Source organism: Sesamum indicum, linkage group LG1, assembly GCF_000512975.1.
Source record: "Sesamum indicum cultivar Zhongzhi No. 13 linkage group LG1, S_indicum_v1.0, whole genome shotgun sequence".
Taxonomy (NCBI): domain Eukaryota; kingdom Viridiplantae; phylum Streptophyta; class Magnoliopsida; order Lamiales; family Pedaliaceae; genus Sesamum; species Sesamum indicum.
This window is the reverse complement of record NC_026145.1, coordinates 15885387-15894068: the sequence shown is the minus strand read 5'-3', so window position 1 is coordinate 15894068 and position 8682 is coordinate 15885387. Positions and strand designations below refer to the sequence as shown.

Here is an 8682-nt window from a genome sequence, read left to right as displayed (position 1 = left end):
TAACTTAATTAATTATGTAGTTGAGTTTTTAAAATTGAATCACTGTCAGTAGTTTCCAACCAGTGGTAACTTAAATTCACAGTTTGCTCAAATTCGCTTGAGGTTGTCATATACTTACTAGAGTTGGTTGTATACTCTCTTCAAACTGATAATTAAAGACTGATCACAAACACATGGCTGGACAAAGTCAGGAAACAATTATGTGTTATGTTAGTTGCAGATACAAAATACACATCGAAACCAATGAGCCAAACTAAACATTAGTTATTTTGTCCTCGTTGGTCACTTCTCCCTGCATTGTCCTGAACATGCCAAGACAAATTCCTAAGTTCCTTGTATGCATATTAGTCTTTCAAATTCAATTAAGTACTGTTTTAATGTAAGTCAGGTGTGCCGGAAAATAATACACTTTATCATTGACAAATTACACAAGAATTACCATCTGCATTTAGGAAAATCAACTTTCAAAAAACTTAAATGTGGGCCAGCTCTACATTTACATATAATATAGCATTCAAAGAGAGGTAACCTTGATTTTGTTCAATTGTAAGTTTTAACAATGATAAAGTACATGTTCATGTGTTCAATTAGTTCTGTATGTTTAGAATTTCAGTTTTAACTTCTCTTTGAGTAAACACAGAAAGATCTGTTGCAATTAATTATAAGAATAAAATGTTTCAATTTCAGATTGTAAGATAAAGTGGCTTCAAATCCTAGCATGGGCAACCATGGCATCAAACAAGAACAGAAATTTCTACAAACAAAAAATGGAACATTTATTCCGCATCACCAGATTTCAGCACACTTACATAATAAAGATGAATTGCAATAACAGCTTTCCTTTCCAGCGAAAAAGCAAACTACTCCATCAAGACTGGATATCAGTTTATGTATGAGTTCATTGATCAGTGCCCCTAACTGGACACATTTTGAAAAGGCCCCAACAGATTCTATTGTTTGGCATCCAAATGGCTTCTAGAACCGCATTTCTAAGAATCTGGACAGTGTAGCTCCTCAATTTGGGATTGACCACTTTGACAAATGAACCAGAACATGGAGTTCCTTAATATTCATGACTGATGAATTCTCCAGTTCAACTTACATTATCCAAGTGCATAAATCTTTCTCTTTCACCAGTTTACTGCAGTCAGATGAATTGTCCACAACTTCAATCCTCTTCTTTGATTAATGAACGGATGAAACAAAGAGCCCCACATCTAATTTCAAACATAGAAATCACCATGGCATAAAGAAAGGAGCAATTTTCTTTTAGTACGAAGCAATATCACCTAGGAAATCATATTATCCCATGATCACCATATCTCAGTCACAATAAAAGGGAAATCCCATTAACTGATCAAAAAAATATCTCACTGCATTACAAAACTACAACACGGGTTTCCTTGGCCAAACTTAATGAAATTCATATAGTAGTACCAAGTCAAAATTAAAGCTACACAGTTTCCGCTAAATGTTTCACCTAACCTCAAGAAGTTTACAATTAAGCATCGTTACCCTTTTCGGGATCACTGATAATTCGGACGCCAGGCTGCACATGTTTCTGCCTAGTCCTGGAGGGCAAAATGTTGCCCAAATCAACTTCAGCGAGGGGATCATCCTCCATATCACTTTCATCAAGTCCATCGGAGAAATCACTGTCAGAATCATCACTCGAGTCGTCATCATCATCATCATCGCCTTCTGAATCATCATCCTCAGATTCCTCAACCATCTTCCCTTTTCCTTTGGGGTCTGTCATTATCCCTTTCCCCTTTCTATCCACATTTTCGGTTTCCTCATCTCCATCTTCGTCCTGCTCAGCATTGTAGTCTTCTTCATCTTCATCTTCTTCCCCATCTTCTTCTTCCGCAGCCGCGCTGTTGTTTAGACGTCCTTCCGACTCCGCCGCAATTCCGGACGGGATTTCTATTTTCTGCCTCTTGTTGGAATCGGCGTCAATCTTCTCCTCTTCTAGAGCATTGTTGACCGGATTTGGGAGATCGAGCTTGCGTTTTTCAGGGAATTGACTACCTTCGTCGACTGCTTTGACGTCCGCCATTGTTGGTGGGGTTTGGGGATTAGGGTTTTGCGACTTACATCCTCTTTTCTCCTGCCGCATAGTATTATAGGAACACGTTAAATTAGATTCTGCGTGCATAAATTTAATTTTTTTATTATATTAAATAATATATAATGTAAAATAATAATAAATATTTTTGAAAAAAAATAAGTATAATTAAATGCATTTCAAACAATCTATAATTTATAAATTATGATTATTACCTCAGAAATTTCTTCTTAATAAATAATATAAATTTATTTTATATCTAAAGATTTTATTTTTCAATTAATTTTAGTGTTAGCATCATCTTCTATTTTCAATTTGAAGAAGACAAATAGACGCCTTCATATAAAAAGTAAATAAATTCCTATTATAAAATTGTAATTATAATAAAAGCATATCAAGAAACATCACCCCACCTTATCCTATGCTTTACTCATGTCGAGTTTAAAATGGGTGGGTCCATTTTACCCCACCATTTATGCTTTAAAAAATAATTAGTCTTATAAATCACAATCATATTATCAACGATAAGAAGTAGTTTATCAGGTGTAATGGCATACTGGGATTCAGGGATAACATCATTAATTATGGATTTTTATTTTGTTTGTGACAATATTAATGATAATTCTAAATAAGTTTGATCTTGCTCGAAATATGCAACCTTGACTGGTTGGATCGATCACGGCCATGCACTCTCGTAAGATCGAGTGTTTGAGTCCTGGGGATAAAACACGAACCTGAGGCTCATCGGAAGCGCCCCCGACAACGATCCTCCAACGCTTAAGTTAGAGTGGTTCGAGTAAAATATGCGAACTGGAGAAAATAGATCAAAAATAGCTAATATCAGTTTCCTCCATAAATAATGCGCCGGGTATTTATAGGCCCAAGTAGATACTGTTGCTTGGGCAACGTGTCTTCATCAGGTTGATGGGCGTTTTCGATCAGATGGCCCTCCCTGAGTCAGGTCTTCCATAGTGAAAATGGGTTTATGCGACCTGCTTCTGATGAGGCGCGTATCTTAAGCTCCCAAATGACTGAAATGCCCTTCATTAAGGGTATTTATGATATTTTGCTTGAAAATTGAGGTTTTTCCCATCAAAATCATTACAGGGATTGATGGTGTTAAATTGCATAATAATCTCAGGATGGGAATTTAGGAATAAGTACAATATAAATAAGATTTTATTTATGAAATAAAGAATCACACCATGCCGACGACTTGCCAAAGCTCATATGTTTCTCGTCTAACGGTTTCAATTAACAATTTTTAAGTTTTATTTACATTCAACAATGTGATTATGGGTGATAGATTAAAATATGATAAAAAAAAATGTGATGTGTTCAGATATGATTTAGTAAAATTTTGTTTACTTTATTGGTTTTATTAATAAATTAAATGGTGATAGGTTAGTTTTATTGAGTGTGTCATATGTTAGATATATGTGTAATGTCCTAAGACAAATGTGTCCTTGGGCTTCACTTCGAATAACACAATTTGCCATACATGAGTTTGTATGTATTTTTCCATCAACACCAAAGTGTTGTTTGACCGTCTTCCATTATTTTTCTTATATCGCTTTCGTATGTTACTTCAATTGGACATAATGGAATTCAGGGCTAAGGCCAACAACTAGACTATTATAAAATTTGTGGCTAAAATATATATATATATATATATATAAACCAGTTTTATTCCCAACACAACAGAGGCGGGAGATTTTTATTTATTTATTTATTTTTGTTGGCATAGCTTGAAACCATAACAGAAAAAAATGTGGGCTTCATAACTGTTGGTTTCTAGCCCGATAATTGAATATAAATGAGGGCTCAATGTTTTTTGATTGGAGGATTAAGATTTAAGAATTTTGTTATTATGGTATATAATTGTAAAGTGGTGAATTTAATATTATAGTCTTGTTATAACTATTTTTTTATTTTCTCATATATTTTGTCTCTCCAGTACTATACTATTATCTTCTTTTTTATCAATACTTTTTTATAAATTCCACACTTATTTTTTTGAAAAGGTCAAATAATACTATTTACACTCGAAATAAATTTAATTTGAACAAAATAAACTCTTATAATATTATTTAGTTTAATAAGTTACAATTATTTAAATTTAAGATTTTTACACTCACGCATAAAATAAGAAAAATTTCATAAAAAAAGTATTATATCCAAATCGTTGAATTGTCTGGCTCGAACCTCGGATATTACATCGTTGACATAATTTGATCCTATCACAAATATTTTGGCTGCACACGTTTCAAGAATTCCCATTTCTTGCTTTCCCCATTCATTCATCCATTTCATCACAATTCACAATAGATAAACGCGTGAACAACTTTTTTTCTTAGACGAAATGAACCGTCTCAAGAAACAACAAACATCAGCCCTTGTTCACAACTACAAGACAACACGGATTGATTGTCAGCCCTTTTCTCTTTTTCTCACGTTTTCGTTACAAGCTGACCCTTTTTCTAGGTGGGGTTGGTTTCCCAAAGCTCTCTCTTTCTTTGACGGATTTGTCAAAGTCGGCTACATTTCGATGTCCTCTCTCTGAGATGGTGAAGTAATCTGAACTCATGCGAGGGAAAACCCATGTCTGAAATGCACTGTTTTCTGGATTTCTTGGTTTTAGACTTCTAGAGTTGGGAAGTCGGTTCTTGGACGGTCAATGCGGTGCTGAATTATCTGGTTGGAGCTAGCTGTTATGTTTTTGGTGTAAAACCCACCCTCAAAGTCGTGTGTTCTTTCTGCTGAGTTTTCATATTGTTGATTTTCGATTTATCCTATAAAAGGGTTGCATACAGCAAAACCCTGTGGAGTATTCAATTGAAATTCTGCTTGCTTTGATTTGCTGCCGTATTTTTTGTACTGAATCTTGTAACAAAAAGGGTACTTTAAGATTGTTGTAGGGCATTGTTTATTGTGTTGAATTGTTATAGTTGAAGTTGGAGGTTGCTTGATAGGAAATGGGGGCAACTGGAACTGCTGCTGGGGTTACTGATGGTAATGTGCATATGAATGGGTCAATTCCAAGTGTAAATGGTTCATCAGAAGACAAGGTTGATGAACTTCGCCAATTATTTGGGAAATCAGATGGGGATCCATTGAGGATCGTTGGTGTTGGTGCAGGGGCATGGGGTAGTGTGTTTCTTGCGATGCTGCAAGATGCATATGGGACTTTTCGCGATAAGGTTCAGATCAGGATATGGAGGAGAGCTGGGAGATCTGTTGATAGAGCCACAGCAGAGCATTTATTCGAGGTCATCAATTCGAGAGAAGATGTGTTGAGGAGATTGATTAGGCGATGTGCTTATTTGAAGTATGTTGAGGGAAGACTAGGCGATCGCATTCTTTATGCAGATGAGATTCTGAAAGATGGTTTTTGCTTGAATATGATTGACACCCCACTTTGCCCTTTAAAGGTTGTGACTAACTTGCAAGAGGCTGTGTGGGATGCTGATATTGTTGTCAATGGATTGCCATCAACTGAAACTAGGGAAGTGTTTCAGGAAATTAGTAGGTATTGGAAAGAAAGGATTTCCATACCAGTCATCATTTCTTTGGCAAAAGGAATAGAGGCTGAATTAGAGCCTGAACCCCGCATAGTTACTCCCACTCAGATGATCAATCGAGCAAGTAAGGTTACTTCTTGCCCTGTTCACATTGTAAAATGATAGTTTTGCTGATGAGCCAAATAGTCTTCTCTGATTGGATTTCTGGCGTGCAATATTTGCTTGTATGGGCAGCTATAAACTACTTTCTTAGTTACCTGTGGCATCAGCTTGATTTTAAAGCGTCCTATAAGTCTAGGATTTTATTTCTTGTTTTAGCTAGAATGCTTCCATCCTTCTCCCCTTATCTAGAGATGAGTGTCATCATCCATATTTCAAAAAGGCCTATCTGTTACAAATAGTGAATCACATTAGCCTCTACCGTGGCCAGTAATCAGTAGCAACTTAACCTTGGTCCAGTTTAGCCCATTACAAAGATACTACTCGAACAGGCATCTTACTCAGTGCAACGCTTTTATTAGTCTACCTTCTGTGGCTAACAAGATTAGTTTCAAGCACAATCGTTCCAAATAGAAAACAAACAGGTATTCTGTACTCTAGTGGACATTAGCAGTAATATAGGACGTAACTCTGTTCATTGCTTTCTATTTGAAGTACGACCTGCATATCTGTTAGGTAAATTAATCAAGTAATGTATATGAGAAGAATTTAAAAGGCATACGACAATATTGAGCAACCAGCATTCTACATACTTTGCTCTCTAAGTTTGACAATTTTCTGGAGCTGCACCGGTGCTAAAATATGTTTGTTGCTTCAGAGTGTTATATTGGTATTCTATTCTATCTATTAATCAATTATTTTACTGTTTGGGCTGCCCATCAGATTTTGTTGTGTATGATAGATGCTAGCAAGTTGACAACATAATCCTGATTGATTGAACACTAATTTTTGCATATGATCTGAGAAATTTAGTGTGTGAATAGAGAAAATATTTGTACTCCTTGGGTGTGGAGTGGGAAAAAGTTCTCACTCACATTTCCTTGAAAGTACTATTTGGCACATATTGCTTTTATCCTGTCTTAGATCGTTATGACAACTGATAAGGATCCTTCTCTCTTTATCATGTGGTGAATTTATGCAATCTTGGTTTAATGTTGCTTTTCCATTTCTCATGTATGCCTCCATGTTTTCAGCTGGAGTTCCAATGGAAAACATACTCTATCTTGGAGGACCTAATATTGCATCAGAAATTTACAACAAAGAATATGCTAATGCTCGGATTTGTGGAGCTGAGAAATGGAGGAAATCTTTGGCAAAGTTTCTGCGACAGCCACATTTTATTGTTTGGGATAATGGAGACCTTGTTACGCATGAAGTTATGGGGGGTCTGAAAAATGTATATGCAATTGGTGCTGGTAAGATTCCTTTACACATATTCTCAATAAAAGGCGGAAATTGTGGACAAACAGATATTGTATTCTTGTATGGCCTGAATGCAAAATAAATTCATTATTGTTCATATCATGAACTTCTTTCCAGAGGAAGCTTTTCTTCATCATGATCTCATCTTGACAACTCCGCACAGCTTAATCTACTTTTTCAATCATCTCAGAAAATCACTTCTTTGTTTCAGCAGGCACAATACTATCTGAAAGATGCCCAAAAAGAGAAATTGTTGGAATACGCATACTAATGTGTATCATAGAGTCTTTTGTTTGGAGACCAAGCTCATGCTTTTGAGCATATATTCTCAGCGCCTCTAAAGATGATAAATTAAGACAGTTTCTGGAATGACTGGAAAAGAAAAAAAAAAGAAAGAAAAAGAGAAATCATAAGAATGAGGACCATGATTTTTATATTATAAGGATAGTGGAATGGACTCCCTTCTGGAGTTCTCTTCAAATCAGTTTCCATGTGAAGCATGACGACGTCATATATATAGAAACATCTGCATGGCACCAAAAATTAATATAGACTAATGGCTAAACGTTCTATCTTGAAATCAAGAATCAATGGTTGTCTTCTTAAGCTAAGTTTCACCTGGATTAGCTCATTGGACCACGGTTTAATGTTGTCATTTGGTTTGGACAGGGATGGTTGCAGCTCTAACTAATGAGAGCGCGACAAGCAAGTCTGTATACTTTGCTCACTGTACATCGGAGATGATCTTTATCACCCATCTTTTGGCCGAGGAACCTGAGAGGCTTGCAGGTCCTCTCTTGGCTGACACTTATGTCACCTTGTTGAAAGGCCGAAATGCATGGTATGGTCAGAAGTTGGCTAAAGGGGAAATAAACCTTGATATGGGAGACAGCATCAAAGGCAAGGGAATGATTCAGGTATGCTTTTCAAGTTCTTGAAATAGTGATTATGATGTGCATTTGTATCTTGAAGTTTGGAACTTGAGTTCATTAGTTTTCTGGTGAATAAAATGTTCTGATTACGGAACGTGCTCTTCCTTTTTCTGCCTACTCGTAGTATACATCCATCTCACTCAAATTGCCTCTCGACATGCTGTCTGATTGCAGGGCGTTTCTGCTGTAAAAGCTTTCTATGAGCTGCTTAGTCAGTCTTGTCTAAATATCCTGCATCCTAATGAAAGCAATCGCATTGCACCTGTCGAGCTATGTCCAATCCTGCAGACATTGTACAAAATACTGATAATGAGGTACGTGGAGTGTTAATAAATCAGCCTAGTGAATGTTTGAAGTCAATCAATCAGCAATGTAGCCTAAGAGTTACTGTGTAAATGAATTCTTAGGGAGCTGTCGTGCAAGGGGATTCTTCAAGCCTTGAGAGACGAAACGATGAACGATCCTCGAGAACGCATCGAGATTGCTCAAAGGCATGCCATCTATAGACCTTCTCTACTTATAAAATAATACTGATGGGAGAAGTACCCCGCCTTCCTGTTCTTGGAAAAAGCTCATGGATTGAGGTAGTAGCAAGTTTTAATGTGTTGAATACTTTAGGGACATGGTTGGTTTGTGAGAGATTAAGATTAAGTGAAATATGGGATTGTTCTCGGGATGTTCTTCAGTTCATTTTATCCCCCCCCCCCCCCCCCGCCCTTTTTTTTTCTCAACGTAGGTG

At 36.5% G+C, this 8682-nt stretch overlaps 2 protein-coding genes across 2 annotated transcripts; one reads left to right on the top strand and one right to left on the bottom strand.

Annotated features, from left to right (window-relative positions):
* LOC105169458 (glutamic acid-rich protein-like) lies at window positions 1248-2132 on the bottom strand. Its single transcript, XM_011089851.2, has one exon. The coding sequence runs from the start codon at window positions 2117-2119 to the stop codon at window positions 1502-1504; it is 618 nt and encodes a 205-aa protein (XP_011088153.1). The 5' UTR covers window positions 2120-2132; the 3' UTR covers window positions 1248-1501.
* On the top strand, window positions 4349-8619 carry LOC105169450 (probable glycerol-3-phosphate dehydrogenase [NAD(+)] 1, cytosolic). The gene is made up of 5 exons (XM_011089841.2): window positions 4349-5713; window positions 6783-7004; window positions 7681-7928; window positions 8118-8257; window positions 8351-8619. Exons 1-5 carry the CDS (start codon window positions 5044-5046, stop codon window positions 8469-8471), a joined length of 1401 nt encoding a protein of 466 aa, XP_011088143.1. The 5' UTR covers window positions 4349-5043; the 3' UTR covers window positions 8472-8619.

Coding starts and splice junctions, on each gene's coding strand:
- LOC105169450 (XM_011089841.2), top strand. CDS start 5,044: ATGGGGGCAACTGGAACTGCTGCTGGGGTTACTGATGGTAATGTGCAT. Junction 7,929..8,117: donor AAGGCAAGGGAATGATTCAG/GTATGCTTTTCA, acceptor GTCTGATTGCAG/GGCGTTTCTGCTGTAAAAGC. Junction 8,258..8,350: donor TACAAAATACTGATAATGAG/GTACGTGGAGTG, acceptor ATGAATTCTTAG/GGAGCTGTCGTGCAAGGGGA.
- LOC105169458 (XM_011089851.2), bottom strand. CDS start 2,119: ATGCGGCAGGAGAAAAGAGGATGTAAGTCGCAAAACCCTAATCCCCAA.